The sequence below is a fragment of the Nanorana parkeri genome, unplaced genomic scaffold (genome assembly GCF_000935625.1).
Source record: "Nanorana parkeri isolate BGI_ZX_2015 unplaced genomic scaffold, ASM93562v1 scaffold613, whole genome shotgun sequence".
Taxonomy (NCBI): domain Eukaryota; kingdom Metazoa; phylum Chordata; class Amphibia; order Anura; family Dicroglossidae; genus Nanorana; species Nanorana parkeri.
The window spans coordinates 372,735-392,939 of NW_017306881.1; the positions used below are offsets into that span (position 1 = coordinate 372,735).

Genomic DNA, 20,205 nt, shown 5'->3' on the forward strand with positions numbered 1-20,205 from the left:
GGTCCAGTTTTGGTTGCCGGTACTGAGAAGGGATGTCCTTGAACTGGAGAGAGTCCAGCGGAGGGCAACAAAACTAATTAGGGGAATGGAGGACCAGAGCTATGAGACAAGGCTTCTGACCTTAAACATGTTTACGCTGGAATTAAGGAGATTAAGGGGGATATGATTTTCATGTACAAGATGTTCAATGGTGACAGCAACATTGGCAACAAACTGTTTGAAATTAACTCAATTACAAAGACTAGAGGCCACCACCTAAAGTTGGTGGAGAAAAAATTCCAGCACAATTGGCGAAGAGGGTTCTTTACAGTAAGAGTGGTTAAGGTCTGGAACTCACTGCCATTGGCAGTGATTTCAGCCAAGAGTGTAGATTTGTTCAAGAAACGTTTGGACAATTTCTTGAGGGACCGTAATATCCAGGGATACCAGTATCCCTAACAATGAGATGATGCATGGACCTATATGGGTTGGACTTGATGGACGTATGTCTTTATTCAACCCCAAATACTATGTAACTATGTAACTCCCCCACTTCCTACATACTATTCTCCCACCATGTCAATGTCTAACACCAAGTGGAACAAAATAATGATGAGGATAGATATTTTTTCAATAAAAGATGGCTAGACAACCACCTTACTACCCTAATAAGATTATATGCCGTGAATGTGGGATAAAGTACTTTTCTCAACACATTTTTGTAAGCCCTGGACTCCTTTGCAGAAAGAAACATTATTCTAGGCACCGATCTTGCCCTCCTGTTGGAACCAAGACTGGATTTCTCAATGGGGAAAACCCATCCCTCCTACCCAGTTTTTTAAACAACTCAAAAACATCTCCAACATAGACAATTAGTTAATTAAAATGTTGAGCTCAACAGCTAAGGATTGTATACACTGAGTGGCCAGATTATTATGACCACCCCATCAGTACTTCGTTGGGCCACCTTTTGCCTTCAATACTGCTGTGATTCTTCTTGGCATTGACTCCACGAGATGTTGAAAGGTGATGCGAGGAATCTGACACCATGCCTGATGAATAGCACTGTCCAATTCTGTGAGATTTGATGGTTGTGGAACTAGCTGCCTGATGGCTCTTTCAACTTCGTCCCACAAATGCTCAATTGGATTGTGATCTGGTGATTGTGGGGGCCACCTAAGCAAGGTAAATTCTCCCTCATGTTCTTGAAACCACTCCTGCACAATACGAGCATCGTGGCATGATGCATTGTCTTGTTGGAAGAAGCCATCTCCATTGGGATACACCATCAACATGATAGGATAAACTTGATCAGCAACGATACTTTGGTATGTTGTGCTATTCAGACGTTGTTCCACACAAATTAAATGGCCCAAATCATGCCTGGAAAACATGGCCCAGACCATAACACTGCCCCCACCAGCTTGAAGGGTTGTACTCTGGGGTGGGGTGCATGATTTCATGCTGTCCGCTAAATGCTCACTCTGCCATCTGCATGATGCAACTGGAAACATGATTCATCGGACCACATGACTTTTTTCCAATGCTCGACTCAATCCTTGTGTTCCTGTGTGAATTGGAGACGTTTTATCTTGTTAACTGCAGACAGTAAAGGTGTTTGAACAGGTCTTTGGCTTCCATATCCCATACGATGCAGTGTATGGCGAACAGTGGGTTCAGAGATCATTTGAGAGGATCCCTGATTGAGATCTGCAGTAATTTGATGCACTGTTGCCCTTCTGTTGTCTTGTACCAGTCCTGCCACTCTCCGTTCTGCCCTAACATTGACTAGTCGCTGACGGCCACAATTCGCACATTCAGACCCAGATTTTCGGCTGACAGTCCAGTCTTTAAATACTTTAACAACAGCTGCTCTTGAACATTTAACGAATTCTGCTGTTTTGCTGATACTCGCTCCATGGCTCCGAGTGCCAACAATCATCCCACGTTCAAAGGCTGTTAAATCGCGTTGTTTACCCATATCTTCAGAAAAAAATCACTTCTACTGTCGTGGTAAACAACCTGCTTCCCTATTTATAATGGTCTGGCCCTCTAGCAACTTCAGCGCGAAATTATAGCTAATTTGCCTACAAACGTCAGGTGGTCAAAATAATCTGGCTACTCAGTGTATATTTCTATTCTGTACTATTCTGGAATAGAGTACATTTTTGTTACATATAGCCTACTTTTTTTCTCTGACACCAAATAGGATCTTTAACCTTCTCTGACCTAAGTATCCCTAAAATGCCAATTTGCCAATTAGCTCAAACCTCTAATAAGCAGATTTGGCTGATCACTTGAGTACCTAAAAAGTAAATTTCTCTTTTTGCTAATTTCTCTGATAAATGTAAGGGGGGTACCTATAAGTGAGCAACTATACACACTTTCATTAACTTAACAGTTTCATCCACTGGAAAGAAGCAGGGATATATAGAATCACCCGGGGTTGCTCCTCCCTCAATAACATTCTCAAATCTTCAGGTTGCAGTGAACTTGACATATGGAGCTAACTCCAGATCAAACACTTTATTAACTCAATACTCCTAAAGGACTGACTATTAGGATCACTCAACCCCCTGGAGCAAATATGTTTGGACACCAGCCCACTGTGTTGGAAATGTTTGAAATCCAAAAGGGCACTATTCCATCATTTTGGAAAGCTATCTTCTCCATCATCAGTTATGTAGCATATGTAACATGGAGAACCTAAGTCCCTTAATGACCAAGGTGAAAAAGTCCTAATCACCTGGTATGCTTGGTGACTATTCTGTTACTCAAACCAATACAATCATCTCATAACTGAAACTTGAACATTGTTAGAAAAATCTGACGTTTTATGCATTAATGACCTGTGCCCTGTGTAACGAGACCCCATGGGCCAGAGAGAGCCCCCTCTTTTTTCCCTCAACACCCCTCCCCCACACTATCTTAAACCCTTTGCCCTAGCACTGAAAAATGCAAGACCACACATATATTTCATATACCTGATCCAGGTGAGAGAACCCTCTTTTCTTCACAAAATGTTAGTCCCTTTCACAAAGCTTCTGCAGGATCTCCCAATGTCCTTTAAAAATGAATGCCCTGTTTTCATGTCTATGCCTTATGTAATGTCTATTACTTTTGCCGTAATTTATTGAAAAAAACCTTTATAAAACTTTGAAAATAAATAGTTTATTTTAAAACAATGCAGGTGACATTATGAATGCAAAGATGCCAGTAGTTTAGTGTATGCTCTACTATTATTGCTAGATATGTTTGCTGATATAAATGTGGAGCTAATCAAGACATTACTGCTGTTTACTTTTTGTGTGATATTGATTAGATTATATTAATTCACTGGTTTATCAAAAATTCTACATACTCCTTTGTTAAAGAAGAACTCCGGGCAAATTACATATTAACCCTTGCAGTGGGGCTACCCCTGCACTGCAGGGGTTAAGTGCTCATTTTGCTCTAGTGTTTAAAATAAAAAAAAAAAGATATGCTCACTCGTTCCTCGATCCTAGGGCAGTGACTGCTCACCTCTCTCCCCCTCATCTCCAGCTGTGGATTGTCTCTTGGCATCCTCATGTCCAATGCAAGTCAATGGACTTGTATTAAATGTGAGAACATCAGCAGGGCTTAGATCACCGGAGTCCAGGGAAAAAGAGGCTGCGGGGACCAGTTTTACAGCAATTATTAATCCATGTACCTTGCCGCACTCCTTACCGGATACTCCAAAGAAAATAGGTGCTTGTAATGACCTCGGATGGCGCCGCTCAAAATCCAGTAACAAATTTAAATGTCACCAGCACTCCAATATGAAGATTCACATCAGTGTAAATCCATTTTATTGATAGATGTCAAAAGGCAAGCGCTTTCGGGGCCACGCAGGGTCCCCTTCATAAGGCTCAATAATGACGATTGAGCCTGATGAAGGGGACCCTGCGTGGCCCCGAAAGCGCTTGTCTTTTGACATCTATCAATAAAATGGATTTATGCTGACGTGAATCTTCACATTAGAGTGCTGGTGACATTTGAATTTGTTACGAGTCTAACAGCAAGGCGGGATTGACCACTTGCTGTCCGGGGCATTTTCATACTATTTGTGCACACATGATAAAATATAATTTTTTGGCTAGAAAACAGCTTCAGACCAAACAATGATATATGCCCTGTAGAATAAAAAAATGCTAGTTGCAATTTTTTCCTTTGCACGGTTTTTGCGCAAATGTTTATCAAACCGGTATTTTTAGGAAAAAATTTACTAAATTAAAATTTAGTGCACAGAAACATAATATAATACCCAGTTTTTTTGTCAAATATGAAAGATGGGATCATGTCGGGTACATAGATGCCAAACATGTCAAGCCTTAAAATTGCATTCGCCCTTGAAGCCGCAAAAAAAGTCAATACCCCAAATTTCCCATAGGGAACGCTTTTAACGCTCATCAGTTTAGTGCTAACAGTGATTGATGGCCCTAGAATTATTGCTCTCACTCCGACATTTGCGGCGATATGTAACGTGTAGCGCAACTGTCATTTCTGCGCATGGGCGCACCGATGCATGTTTGCGCGGGTATGTGCGTGCACGTGGGGAGCGGGGAACTTAAAAACATTTTTTGCATTTTTTTCTTTTATATGTTACTTTCATTTTTATAATTTTCAAACACTTTTTTTTTTACACTAACCTTATTGCTATCACATAGGGGGCTAACAAGCCCTCTATGTAATAGCAGATAGAGTGGGACAGGTTCTCTTTATGGAGACATCAGGGGTCTTTCAGACCCCTGTCACCTAGGGATCCCTAAGAAGCTGAGGAAGCAGAGATCTGCTTCCCCAACTTCATCTCCTGGCTCTAAGAGCCGGAGACTGTAAGAGTGACACCGGAAGTGATGTAATACACATCACTTCCGGGTCCAGTGAATGATCCGGCGGCTGTACAGACGTCAGATCACTTGTACATTAACAGCAATTGCCTGAGAGCAGCCGTGTTCTTGTTTTAACCACTTCTGCGGGCCACCGTCTATAGACGTATTGCGGCCAGGAAGTGGTTAAGGATCCGATGAGTATATATTTTGTTTTTAGACCCTAGACCAGTGGTGGCGAACCTTGGCACTCCAGCTGTTTTGGAACTACAAGTCCCATGAGGCATTGCAAGGCTCTGACAGCCACAGACATAACTCCCAGAGGCAGATGCATGTTGGGATTTGTAGTTTTGGAACAGCTGGAGTGCCAAGGTTCGCCACCACTGCCCTAGACCAAAACGATTACTTAACCCTTGCAGGGCAGGGGTAGCCCCACTGCAAGGGTTAATTTGTCATTTGCTCTGAGTTCTTCTTTAAACTTCTTATTGCTGACTGGACATTTTGAATTGAAATGCATGTTAATCTTATTATAGTTACTGGTTGCCAAGGACATATTTATTTAAACAAGTTTGCTCATAAAATTTAAATTATGTATAGGAACGTTCCATTCTTACATGGTTGAGCAAAAACATAGCAGACACAATCAATAAAAAGTATATGACTCAGCATGCATTGAATCATGATCACTTCAGTCTTATGATGTCTTTCTTTCCTAATTTATCTGCATTGTACAATTATGTTAATGCCAGCAAGCTATGATTAATCACAATGTTTATTTTTATTGATAAACAGAATGCTACAATATCTTATGATATGTATAATCCTCCGTGATCCATTTACTTCTGGACTGCTTTAATACATTGAAATTAATCTCTTCATGCAAAAACCCGAGGGAGTTTTTAACTAACCAAATTCTTCCAAATTAAATAATAATGCTTACATCAATTATTTAAACAAAAAAACGCTTACCACTGAAACTTAAATAAGCAGGAATGTGTTTCTTTTTAGAGCAGGTTATAAGTGAATAAAACTTGGACTACAGTTTCTCATACAACTTGCCCAACAGACTGAAGTGGTACTTGCATAGTTAATTCCATCTCATTGACAAGAGGGAAGGTTTGACAAGGTTACACAGAGATTTGCCTATAATAGCGGTAGGCAACCTCCGTACTCCAGCTGTGCTGAAACTACAAATGCCATCACCCCTCTACCCCTGGGAATCATGCCTGTGGCTGTCGGAACCTTGCAATGCCTCATGAGACATGATGCTTCATAAGAGTTGGAATGCCAAGGTTGTCTATCCCTGATATACGGTACAACATTTTAGAAAATCTGTGATAGGGAGTGCCTCAATATTAAAAGCCTAAAAAGGAGGATGAAAAGGTTTGGATAAATATTATAATATTAGAAAAGCAAACAGGGGAAATGAGGGGAAGGTTCAAAAAAATCAACTCAAAATATTCAAGGTAATTATTTGGAAGACCTGAGGTTGATCTAAAGGCAAATAGGATGTTCACTTTGCAAGGGAATTTGGACATTGCAGGGAAATTTTCACTTAGCTTAATGAATGTGGAGGAAATTTCACATTGCAAAGAATACCCAATCACATGCAAGGAAGACAAAAAAAAAACAAAGGAGCAGATTTGCACTGCAAACAAGCAGCATCTCTGTCTTCTTTTCAAATTTTACCTGAGAAAACTGAAGAGAGATGCTGATTGTTTGCCATGCTCCCCTGCAAATTACAAATTCCCCTGCAAATTACAAATTCCCCTGCAAATTACAAATTCCCCTGCAAAGTATACAGCATGCTGTCCTTTAGTAAATCAACCAAATGGCATTGTTAAACTCCAGATTTTCGCTGCTAGGCATCAGTAGGCAGAGAGTGACATGACTTAGATATTTTAATACCTCCTGCACCTGCACTTTTACTCCAAGCATATTTTCTGCCCTGGATCAGCTTGTCACTCTCTTTCAGACTACTGAGCCAGGAAATGGATAAAGCACCTTTTAATCATAACTGGCCTTGCCTTTACGATCAGTTATTTTATCCATTTCTTGACTTGATAAGCAGTCCCATTATGTTTGACTGTGTTTTTATTCAGTCATGTGGCAGCAAAGCTTGTATGTCACTTTCATCAGCAGGAGCCATTTGACACAGAGCCCGCAGTACAATATGGGCAGTGGGATGATGTGAAGCATAGAGGAACAATCAATGCCATAATGTTCTGGTGAGCCAGTCCAACAATTTAAGATTGTCCTTAGGATTCTGTCTTGTGAGCCATCACCTAATGGGCATATGTTGTGAACCCATTAAATGTGTACATGTGAAAGGCCAAATTAGGTTTTGAGGATATTCCCCTTAACTTGACTGGATATTTGTAGTGTGCACAGAGTAGGATAAAAATTACTTTAGTAAATTAGACGTCTGATTTATTGCACATAAAATGCCAACAGCACATGTCCATCCAATGTGAAATGGCCGTAAACAGTAGTCCTGTTAAAAAATGCTAAAAGGCGCTCACAAAATTCTCCATGGGATATAACATGTCCATCCAATGTGAAATGGCCGTAAACAGTAGACCTGTTAAATAGATGCTAAAAAGCACTTACAAGGTTCTCCTAGGCAGTCTGGTTTTGATATGGGAGATCAAACTGTATACACACAAACACCAAAAAAACCTGCACTGGCTTCATAAATGATGTAGGCACACATTTAATAGATTAGGAACAAAAAATAAATGAAATAATATGACATAAAGTAAAATAAATAAATGAAAGGTCTTATTAATCCATAATGGCAGCCTTGCCTGGAATCCTCAAATACATTTATCCACATAACTGACAATGTCACTGTAACAATTAATTACATATGCGTTGCAGGGTAATGCCTTTTTGGCCCTGATCACCTTCATAGGGATATTGTCTTGTTATTTGTGGGTTCCAGAGGAGGCTGCCATTATGGATCGATATGTTTTTTCATTTTTTAATACTTGTGAGTGGTTTAATTCCTTCTTTAATAAACAAATGTGTATCTCAAGTGTAGCCAAGCTCTGGCCCTACAGTTTCCTAGCAGTTTCCTCTGTAAAACTCTTGTGATCTGCAGCAGGTGAGGGGCGCTGTGCAATTCAATCACAGCTGCCTTAGATTTTAAAAAATGCAGCATGGAATATCACAAAACAAAGAATGGAACTTGAGAAGATGTCTTAGCTCTATGACGGCCTATCGGTATATTGGTATATCGGTTATATTAATGTTTTACACTACAGCATGGTGGAGGTTTAGTGTCATGTGGTTGTCACTCATGTACAATTAATTATATTGTTCAATAAAAATGTTTTTTAATGAATTAAGTGGTTTCTCCGACCCTTTATAACTACTTTGGCCTGATTCCTCTTTTGAATCAGTACCGAGTCCTTTCCATTATTGTATGTCTAGTTAAGGATTGTCAAGTATAGCCACTAGTAAATCTCATTCAAGAGGAAATGGTTAACAAATACGATATCCATGTCTTTTGCTATCGGTATATCTGCCTGAGGTTCTGCTGTAAAAATAAGCTAATTTTTTAATATTTTATGGATTGTAGTTTGGCTCTTAATCCGATATACTTTAAGTAAAACTCCAGTTAAGCTGGAATTTATAAGCAAGTGTTTATTCTACTAAAAATCATTCAAAAAGCATTTAGATACCTTCCTCAGAGACCGCAACATACAGGGATACAGGTACACTTAAAAACAAGGATGGAAAAGGGACTCATCTATAGGGATGAGCCGAACACCCCCATGTTCAGTTCTAACTCGAACTTTCGAACATGGAAAAAGTTCTAATTCGAACTTAGAACTCAATTCAAGTCTATGGGGGTAGAACTCAGAAAATTAAATGTCCCCATTTTGAAGCCTTATATGCAATTAATTGGCCATAAAAAGTGTATGGGGATCCGGGTACTGCCCTGGGGGAATGTACACATATACATATGCACAATCACATACATACACACAAAGGTTGGACTTGATGGACCTGAGTCTTTATTCAACCTCAAATACTATGTAACTATGTAACTCCAGGTAAGTGCCTGACTACACAGTTTAAAAAAGCATTGATAAAAAAAGAGGATCTAGCACAGTTTGGTAAATATTATTAACAGACTATACTCACCCTACCAACATCTAATGTATGATCTATATTAAGTATGATATCTTTGGTTCCCCTTCAATTTATAAAAAATAGAGCACTTGAAAAATTCATACTAATTACAGGAATGTGTTGTTTCAGCTGTTAATTATCGATGGACAACATCTGAGGAGTGATCCAGCTATTGTCATGGATGCTATGCAGGCTTTTCTAGGTGTCTCTCCTCATTATAACTACTCAGAGACTCTAACGTAAGTATATTCTCTTTTTACTCCTACTTTGTGTTATGAGGCACCATTAAACACTGACATAAGTAGCCTCCATATTATTATGTATATCAAATGAGGGGTGTCGCATAATTCAATGTTATTATATATAATTTATGGACAATGTCTGCCTTTCTCAGTCATTGGAAAATATGTTCATTGTAGTCAAAACTGTGCTTTGGGAATAATTTAACAACTCAGATCTACTTCACTTTCAAAGCACATTGTGTAAAGTGCCCTCCAGGGGAATTAAGGAAAACATTATTATGTAAGCTCTGCAGTTAAAAAATCTAAGAAAAAAATAAACCAACTGCGCTACCACATGATTAATTTGGTGAAATGTGTACTCAGTTTAAGACAGAACATGTGACATCTAGCTAGCTCTGATTGATAGGTAGACTGGGAAATTCTAAAGGTTTTGCCTCTCATTCTCCACTTAATTATTTTATACAGGCATGGTGGAATAATTACATGTGTGCAATGTTATCATTAAAGTAAGGGCAACTAAAGGTTAATCATGAGCATATAAACTTGCTTCTTGATTATTGCAACTATAAAACACTTAGGGAAAAATACTTTTATAAAGAAAGTCCATTTCAACTATGCTTTAGAAAAAGCATCATTATAGCTGAACTTCAGGCAAACAACTAAATGCACAGTTACATGCATATATGTCATAGTAAATCCGACCTAGTCTAGAATTGTTCTAAGGAGACAACAGTTCCAAAGCACTTTTACCTTTTAAATACTAGAACCTCAGTGGGCAGTAATAGCTCTGGCAGTTAAATAGTTGGTTTAGCACCAGGAAAGTGCAGGGCATAATCCAGACATGGGCAGTTTGAATTTTACTGAGATCAGTTTGAAAACTAACTGTAATTACCTTAAAAACATTATATGCCATGGCATGTGTACCTTGTTTTACCTGCCAAAGAATTTTCTGTAGAACCAGTCATCCCTGCAAGACTGCACTACTAAATGACAGTTTGGTCATCAAACCCCAATTTAATTTTACAATGAAGGAGCATCTCTGCATTGATGAGGTCATCACATTTCTCTTTTTTGCTGTCAAAAATCTCTAGGTGATAAACTGGCAGCGCAGGGTAGATCAGCATAGCCTCATTGCCTGGCAGTGCCAACCCTCCCTATATTGTTACTGGTGCAAAATGGATTACAGAAAGCTATTATAAAGACAAATTTAGGCAGTTGCAGTTACATTTTAAGTGATCCTCTGGCTAACATCAGTTCGGGCAAAAAGATTACCTTCAGATGCTGAAAAGGAATACTCACCTTTCTTACTGCCTTTGCTGCCAAATGCTGCTCCATTCAAGTGGAATCCTATGCTGAAATTTGTTAAGAGACCAATGATTCCAAGAGTATCAATCTTCACTGTTCCCAACTGTGCTAAGTGTTTCCTCCCACCATCCTCCATGTCACAGGACAAATTGATGCTAATGATTTTTTAATGAATGAAAAACTTCAATGGCTTGCCAAAAATGTAAATCCTTTGGTAAGTAAAACAGTACACATGTATATGTACTTAGTAATTTTCCTGGAGTACGACCTTAAGTATGCCACAAATGTATTAAGCCAATACTGAAAATGATTGTCTATTATTATGTTGTGTAACCTCTCCCCACTAGAACAATACATGTCTGGCACACCAGGCGCACAGGCCAGGATCCTCATGGTCCCATGATTCACAAATATTTACTATACAAAGTGAAGCAAGGGATCCTAGATGGTTTTTGTGTTCCATTTCTTATTTTTTCATTAATGAACTCAAGCACATTGTAGTAGGCATGTTGCCAACAGACACTGGAATTGAATACATGAATGTGAGTAATGTCCCGTGCGCCTAAATCAACTATGTATGTCATGCTATTGTAGCAAACTTATAGTGCTTCAAAACAATATAACAGACTTGTGTTGCTTCAAAGAATGTAACAAACTTATAGTGCTTAAAAAGGATGATGGTAATCCACTTTAGTCATAGATATACAATGCATATAGAAGTCCACTTGTGATGAATATTCCATGCGATTAGAAAGTGAATTGCTCACCCAGATTTGGGATGAGTAAAATTAGCAAGTTATTCCTCCGTGTTCCTTATGACTTCCACCTGCCACTCCCAATAGAATAACTCTCACCTTCTTGATGCGACTTTGTATTATAAAGGTCTAAGAACACCACTTCCCCTTTTCAGTCACAGACGAGATGATACCCGGTGTTTAGCAAGGAAAAAAATCCTCTTTTTACTCCACAGTTCAGGTGATATTCTCCATTGGTAACACGCTCCCAATCGATATTACGAATTTTAGCAGATAGAGACAAAAACAGGACACTCCATAGTGTACTCCATAAAACCACTTAAAGTTGAATGTGATAAAGCATACTCACAAACAAAGATGATAAAAAAAGCATCCAAAAGAGATTAAGATTCTTCTAGTACATATTGCAGCACTGCCGTCTTTCGGCTTGCTCCCAAGCTCCTCCTGTTGAGCGCGAAGTTGCATAACATATATAGACACTGGAATTGGGTTATATGAAACCCCTTTTTTCAGACACCCCTCTTACAACTAATGCTGAATGGGCTGGGATAAATGTGGCTGTGCACCTGAATGTTTGCATAGGCCTGGTTAGCTGGACTGGTATCATTTGGGGAAGGGAACAACACTTTCTTACATGTATGATTAAAAAAGAGTGATTTGAAAAGGAAAGGAAAAATAACAAAAGCAGGTTTAGTAGATCAACCCCAAAAGCCCCGTATGAATGCAGTAGTTTGGTTCACTTGTCTCCTCACAAACAATATAGACACATAACCTCTGCTGCTTTAGGCCCATAGAAGTAAGTGTTTATGCAGTAGTCCAACCCTTTGAAATACTAATATGAACATGGGGTAATGCCATAAAATAGGAACATACTGCCAAAATTTGTGTCACCTTACCAGAGAAGTCATGTTACCAAAGAAGTAGCTTTAATTAGTGATGAAGTAATGAATAAGCTGCTTGCTTCACTTTACCTCTTTGTGCCCTGTACTCAATTGACAATGAAGGCATAAAGGAATGATTTTCATGCCTCTGCCCACTATGCCAAATATTTAGTGGAGGGTATTTTGATTTCTTGTTACTCACATCATCATGTCTTGAACGGTCAATTAGTGACATAAGTTAAAAAAGATTGTTTGTTATGTTTAATAATGTTTTTTCCTAGGTTTAGTCCAGAAAAAGGCTTCTGGTGCCAATTATTAGAAGGTGGTAAAACAAAATGTCTTGGCAAAAATAAGGGTCGTAAATATCCAACAATGAATATAGAGGTAACTTTTCTATCAATATGTCATCAGCTTTTAACAGCCTTTATATTGTGCCAGAGTTTTCTGATTTTAAACATACGACTTGCTTTTGCTTAGTTTTAAAGGGCATCTAAAGACAAAGCTCTTTTTTGGATAGAGTAGGGAATGGTTAAAACTTATTTCAGTTTTTTTTTACTGTCCTTATCCCATTGGGGAGATTTCACTTCCCCGTAGAAACAAAGTGAAGTTAAAAGAAATCTTTCCAAAGTGAGGAAAGTCCTCCTTAAACAAGTGCACCCTTGGGAAGTTTTCTCCTCTATTCCTGCTTCATTAATGGTTTAAAATATAGGATGTTCCCTCAATTTATCTGCCAGTGGTTACTGGGAAAGAGAGAGTGAATCTCCCCAGCAGGGAAACAGATGGGAAAAAAAACATGAAAGGGGTTCTAACCTTTACCACTCTATCCAAAACAAAAAAAGGTTTTTGCTTTAGATACCTTTTAAGTAAATGTTTGTGTTTTTCTCTTGCAGTAGAGAATCAGTGGGCCTAATTACATATTATGTTTAATATTTGTGCTTTAGATGGCCTGTTCTACTAGTTAAGGTCAGCAAAATTCTTCCCATGCAGTGAAAAATATCAATACTGCTGCCCCTTGATGTAGTAGTCATGTTATGCTTGTGATGACATCATTTTGCAACCGGGCTCGATTTATAGTGTGCTCTAAAAGCATCATAGGGACTTTAAAGGTATATGATAGTTTGCCGCTAGTCTTTATTTATCAAGTGCAGTAGGTCTGGTAATACTGTATCTGCTAGTTGACCAAGTTCAGGTCTTTATTGCATGATGACCAGGCGATTCATATTTGTCCAGCTATCTTAACTCCAGGGAAAAAATTCTTAACTCTTGCAGTGAGGCTACCCCCACACTTCAAGGGTTAGGTACTCATTTGTGTCTAGGGTAAAAAATAAAGTTACACTTACCAGAACCTCAGATTGAGCAAGCTCTAACAGTTCTCCCTCCGGCATGCCTCCTCTTCTACTGCAATGGTCTATCCCTCGGCATCCTCGCATCCTATACACTGTATAGAACGTGATGACTCCAGGATCCTTAGACCACAGCAGCGGAGGGGAAGCACGGTGGAAGGGACCAGTCTAAGAGCCAGCCCACTCCCAGGATCAAGCGAGTATAACTTTTTTTAACCTAGGCACAAATAAGCACTTATTTTTTTCCCTGCAGAGTTCTGCTTTAGGCCTTGCCAAAATATTTGAACAATTTTGATTTGTAACATGGAGATCTGTTAGGCATATTAACAAAAGTTATGCGATATGCACTAATATCTTTAATCATTAATATTATTTATAGTACAATAAAGTTTGCCTTGTTCAGATTGCTTTTTTATTTTTTATTTTTAAATATACATTAAAATGTGTCCCCCTGTACCCTAGACAATATTTTCAGCAAGCTATATATTGATACCAACCATTATTCCAACCAGAATTGAGATTGTGTTTGGGGAGGAAAAGGGCCAAAAACTAGCATGTTCCCTATCTCAAAACAACAGCCTTTCACTCAAGGACAACTGAGTTATATTTTCCTGCAGTGCCAAGGACTGTGGCTCTTGGAGTGGGGCTTGGTGGGGTGGTTGGCACGCTTATGTGAAATTGCTCCCCATCCATGAAATCTTTCTTGACATTTTTAAGATAACCATTGTATATGGGAGCTATTTTACCTGTCAAAAGAATTTGCATATCCGTCCATCCATTTCTGAGGTTTACATGGCCACTGCTCTCTCCTTCCTGTCTAACTCCACCAGAATTTTTCTCATCTTCTCTGCCAGAGTTTTTTCTCCTCAATTCCAGTTCTATCTAACACCCACCCAATAGAAAGAGGCAACATCTCAAAAATAAGGACACGTACAGTAATAAAAAGTTAAAAGAGGTTCTAAACCTTCAACATTAAAATAAATGTTTAAAGTCCAATTTGACCTTTAATAAATGTTTATAAATGTTTTTTTAGTTTGATATGAACTCCGTTCATGTTCTTCTGGTTTTAGTGTTGCTTTGTACTAAAAGAGAACTATGGCCAAACCTTTTTTGGCTGTAGTTCTCTTTAGGGTCACAGGAGGACAGCTACTAATGTCCTCCTGTGACACAAAACTCAACATATAGAAGGTTATTGCCTTCTATATGCTGACAGTGCAGAACCCCGTTGCAGCCAGTGAAGATCCCAACAATATTATCAGGATCCGCTTCGCTGCCTGATTGACAGCTGTCTCTCCCTCTCTAGAGCCATAACCAGCTGTGCCCACTCCCTCCCCCATCTCTCCCACCATTCAGCGCTGGAGAAACAAGAGGACAGGAAAATCTCAGAGGGGAGCGGTAACTGACAGTTACCGCTCTTTGCAGGGAGAAGATCATGAAATTAGCAATCAGTGGTATGTGATAGCTTAGTTCTCAATCAATAGAGCCGACATTTTCTGTTCTGTTGACAACATTTTACTAGACAGGAAGTGAGCGGAAACTGTGTTACTGTTGCAGATTTTTCCTCACTTTTTGTCTGCTGAAACCATTATCAGTAGAGGAAGTAACGGTACATCTCTCAAACATGGCCTCCAGGAGAGCAGTACAAATCTGACAGGAGTTCTAATCCTTCCCCACGCTATCCAAAACTAGAAAAACTGTTTTGGATTGACATACACTTTAATATTATTCTTGAAAAGGGTGATTATTTTAGTATGTACACTCTGCTGTAAAAAAAAACTGTTTTGCAATAAGTTATAACCACTGACTATTTTCTTTTCAGTCAAGAGCTTTTCTTTCAAGCTATTACCGGGACTACAACATTGAACTGTCCAAACTTCTACATAGACTGGGATTACCTTTACCATCCTGGCTGAGGCAGGAGCTCCAGAAAGTGAGATAGCATTGAAGACATCGACTAATACACAATTTCAGCCTTGTGGTTTCTCCGCTAAGAAAACAAAATTAGAAACAATTCCCCTCCCTCACACTTACAAATATTAGTCACAGTTCCCAGAACAATTCACAAAATCCAAGAACACTTTCTTATGCATAAGGTGCCACTTATCAGCAGTTTTACTGTCAGATCAATCTCAGTACCTGAGTTGAGATTTTCTGTAATTGAAGGTAATATCCTACATTAAACATGAGACTCACACTGCACCCATTTCCTTTTGATAACAAGAGACTTCCAGTAACAGTTTTATGATTGGAATCCTTCATTTAATACAACATGCACTACTGTCTGAGAGAACCAAAGCAGAAGTAGATGCAGTGGATTTAAAGGTTAGTGTTACAATCAGGTTGCATAAATCAGTATACATCTTCATAATAAAATACCATTTTTTTAACGTATATCATTCATGCAGTACTGTAAGATTTACTTCAAGCATTTACAATGCCCGCAATATGATGTGTTTTCTTCATCAATCACAATCTTGGTATTGTGATTTTGCTATACACATTTATAATGCTTTTGCAAAAGCAATAGGGTACACTATGTGTAGCACCTCCAGCTGTGATGTTCAAAAGAATTTAGTTCAATAATAGCTTCCTGCAGCTCTTAGAAGTGCTGTATAAATTGTATTTTTTCCTTTTTGGTCAATGATGATTTTTTTTTTCTCGTAGTACACATCTAGTGCCTAAACGTCTATTTGATTGTATTTTTGACGGAAAATCTGACTGCAGTCTTTGCCATAATGTCACCAGAGCTTTATAGTAATCCTTGAAAGGTCATCACTGTACAAAAGCTTTCAGTTCAATTATACTTACTGAGTCACAATGGCTAAACGTTAAGAACCCAATTATCAGTTTTTACTTCCAAAGTCTTTAGTGCTGAGCTGACTAATGCACAGGAATCTAAGAAGTTCTATAATTCTCTTGAATGAAGTTTTGGAGCATTTCAGATATAGAAATTGATTATAAAATTGTATGTTAATTGAAATAATATAAATACTGTTGATGCAATCATGTTTAAGTAGGTCATGTAATTGTAGCCTATACATTATAAAATTTTAAAGCATAAGAATGCACTCCTGTAACAGGTATAACACAGCTCATCTATTTTAAGGATTTGTATTTGATCAGTCAAAAGCTTATTTAGAACTAAGGTATTAATTCTGAAAACGTTTTTAAACTGGTGTATTAATTTGATCAAGTGTCTAATAGTCTAAATAGAAAATTGTGCAAAAGATCTGTTTCTTTTCAGCTTTAAAGACTACCTTTTGTTTCTAGCTTTTAAAGAAAGAGAGTCAGCTTTAGGAAGGTTTGGTACTTATACATCAACCTTATATATCCTGCTGTAGTTGTAGAGAAATAAACCCCTACTGTATGTATGTTTTAGGGTAGCTGAGATGGTTTAAAGTTCAAAAGCCAACATGTCTCAGTGGCTTCTTATGCTCTTCTGTACATTACCCCAGGCAGCTCTGGGTCACTAAAAACTAGATAAAACCTGGTATCCTTACTTCCGTACAGACTTCAACTTTATGGTGCTATTATTATAGCAAGTAACTGATCTGCAGTATTAATATGAAAATATAATGAACTAAAGACTCTGGAGTTGCCAAAATGTATAAATAATTCCCTTCATCTATCCAAACAGAAGCCATAACTTATGTAATGACAGCTGTTATTATTTCAAGGGTTGGGGGAACGTATTCACTTATTGGAAACTAAGCCAGATCTCAGCAAGTACTGTAATGTACTGTGTGATAGTTTGGGGAATATAGCACAATGGTAAGCGCTAAGTGACCACTCCTGAAGCCGACTTCAACATAAAAAGACAGTCTTTATTTATCAAAAAGGTCCACAGTCCATGATAAAAGAAAAAGAACAGTTCATTGGACTTGCATCACAACAATATGGTTTGGGTCTCACTGACATCTGGCTGTCCCACGAACTCCCTGTGTGATAGTCCCAGGATTTTCCCTGGAAATACAGTCCTCAGCAGCTTTCCTCAACTCAAGGCCTGTTAGTATTCACCCCTCGTGGGTCACCGTCTCTCTCTGTCTCCCCGACAGGTATCTAAGGGTCACTAATCCTCTGGACCTCTCCAGCCTTCCTGACTGTGTCCCTTGTGCTCACGCACGCAGCAGAGTCTGCCTGTCACCGTGTGCCTCTTGCACACCCACAACTCTCCTCTAATGCACTGGGCTTGTTTCCTAATAAGGCTGCTTTGAGCCACCTGTTTAGCCCAACCTGGCCACCTGCAACACCTGGCCCCAGTACTGGAGATCCCATCCCACTATAGTCTGGAAAACCTGGAAGGAATTAAACAGCCAGTTCCTCCTCTCCAAAGGTATTCACATTGTGGAACCTCTCAGCCCCTCTGGCAGAGAGTCATGGGCACCAAAGTTGCCATACTACACAGTGGCATTGCCATGCACTGCCACAACTGTAATATACAGTATTTACAGTATAGTCATGCAAGGTTCTTGCTTTTTTGAATGGATCTGGGGTTTTTCTTCAACTGTATAATTTATATTTACATGTTTTGATTTTATTTTAACTGAATTTTTTTTGACAATTCAGTGCCACCTGTAGGGAAACTGCCACAGATAGGATGCAGACCCATTAGGCTTGCATGAAGCTGCTATCTCTTGCACGGAGTATATCAACTTTATTATATGTTTGTAAAGAACTGGAGTGATTTTTTTTTTTATGAGCAGGAGTTAACTTAAAGCTTTTCCATGCATAATCACAAGAAGAAGATCCATGCAAAAAAGCAATGGTACCATTGTGGGTTTCTATTGATTATATCAAGCTAAAAGTGCAATGATATCTGAAACTGCAATGCAATAAAATATTGCAATGCAATAAAACTGCAATGCAATGAAATCTGACACAAAGCTTGATACCAGAATAGTAATAGCAGTTTTTTCTGCTAGTTCCATGTCCACTTTTTCTCATTTGGTGCTTGTTGGGTTTCTCGCACTGCTTGCAATACACATTTTTGATTTTGAGAACAACATAACAGACCTGATTCACCAAGCTACCAATTAAGACATGCTAAAGCCATCTATGTGATCATTATGTTGCATACAATAACACATGGAATAATATTGCTTGAGAGGCCACTTAAGCTTTACGTTCTACTACAGGACCAATAAGTCTTCTCTTTCTGGTTATATGTTGTATTTCTCCTGCTATAGGAAAAATACACAAAAGAAGATTTTCCATTGTGGCCTACACAATGGTCTGTTGCTAAAATGGTGAGCATCTGAAACTCAAAGTCACCATTTTCTTTGTGCACTGGAAAGCATTGAGGGACAAATTATTTTGGGATTACTTCTTTTATACTAAGGGTTGATATTATAATATAGATGTGCCCTGTCCTTTTAATTATATTTTTATACTTATGAAACTCGTATATCTCGCTGGAATCTGTTTGTGAGTCAAAACACAAAATACAGTACAGATAAAGCAAACACTAATCTATTCTTGTCTGAATGTATTATTTGTATCACAATTTAAATGGAATCTGTCCCAAAAACGTCAAGTATCAGTCAGAAGCAGGTATTCCTTGAGTCATGGAGTGCAAAGTAGTTCTACATTTTCTTACTTTTACTACAAGTGATGACAATTTCCTGAGATTATTTTGTGGCCTAGAAGCCACTTGAATAAGTTGTTTCTGAAACAAGTGTTTTACATTAGTAAGGCTCCCTTAAAAGAAAAAAAAGAAAACTGTATAGCAAATTACAATAAAGGGAGATTTTAGTGTACATTATTTACTATCTACATGAGAGAGAGGTCCATGTTGCAAGGGCTTTCTAACTTGGTAGAGGGAAGACACTGTCCCACTGCAACTCCACTCAAAATAAATTAAGTTGATAAGTCATTCATGCGATGCAGTTTACGTATATGGCACCTGAGAAATCACGTATTTACTTGCTAGAGCAAATAATCAAGTTCACTCTGCCAAAAGAGATGATTTCCCATAAACTACACATCTCTATAGATTATTCTTTATGAACAGTAGAGGAGGATGAACATTGTACCACGTTATCAGCAAAAGTTTAACCTAATTAATGCTGACTAGGCCTATGTGAGGAACCCTAATTCTTATTGCTAATAAATACTGATTTTGGAATCTCCATAGAGTATATGTAGTGGTTCATTGTGGGATGGATATGTTTTAGCCAAATCAGGATGTAGAAATATAGATAACTACATGGTATTGTGCCGCACGATGATGTTATTGGCCTATCTATCTCAAATTTAGGATAGAATATTGGCCGCTATATCCCTTAGAAAACATGTCAATTATAAGGGCTTACGCTGTGTCCTAATGTATTTAAAAGAAGATGCATTAAACAAATTTAATTTTTTTCCTTTTTGTGTCTAATTTAGCCTTTTGTTTTTTTCAGTGTATCAATTTAATCCACACTTCAACATGTGGGCTACGCTAAATCAAAAATAGGAACTGAAGATCTCCAGCTGTTTTGCTGCATAAAAAGTCTTCTCGAGAACAGTTTATATAATGCACATGAGGAGTGGAAAAAGTGTGAATTTTTTCACTTATTGAGATATATTTATTTTTTATTGCAATTGAAATTAATGTGTATTTACTATATATGAACTAAATGAATTGCAAAAAAACTCTAAGAAAATTCTTTTTATTTATGCTTTTTATTAAATCTAATGTATCATATATTCTCCAATAAAATGTTTTTGTTGAT

At 38.2% G+C, this 20,205-nt stretch overlaps 1 protein-coding gene across 3 annotated transcripts in view; it reads left to right on the top strand.

Annotated features, from left to right (window-relative positions):
* The window catches only part of LOC108792206 (bifunctional heparan sulfate N-deacetylase/N-sulfotransferase 4), a 278,647-nt gene extending 258,730 nt beyond the window's left edge, over positions 1 to 19,917 (top strand). For 2 of the 3 annotated variants that reach the window (XR_001941547.1, XR_001941548.1), the window contains 4 exons: positions 9,096 to 9,205; positions 12,431 to 12,533; positions 15,312 to 15,814; positions 19,894 to 19,917. Coding sequence is in view for 1 of the 3 variants with exons in the window: in XM_018562927.1 (XP_018418429.1) it covers positions 9,096 to 9,205; positions 12,431 to 12,533; positions 15,312 to 15,431 (333 nt within the window). In the remaining 2 variants the exon portion in view is untranslated. Of the gene's footprint in view, positions 1 to 9,095; positions 9,206 to 12,430; positions 12,534 to 15,311; positions 16,231 to 19,893 lie in introns of those variants that run through there. The other variant, XM_018562927.1, reaches the window with a different exon arrangement.
* The last annotated feature ends 288 nt before the right edge of the window (positions 19,918 to 20,205 follow it).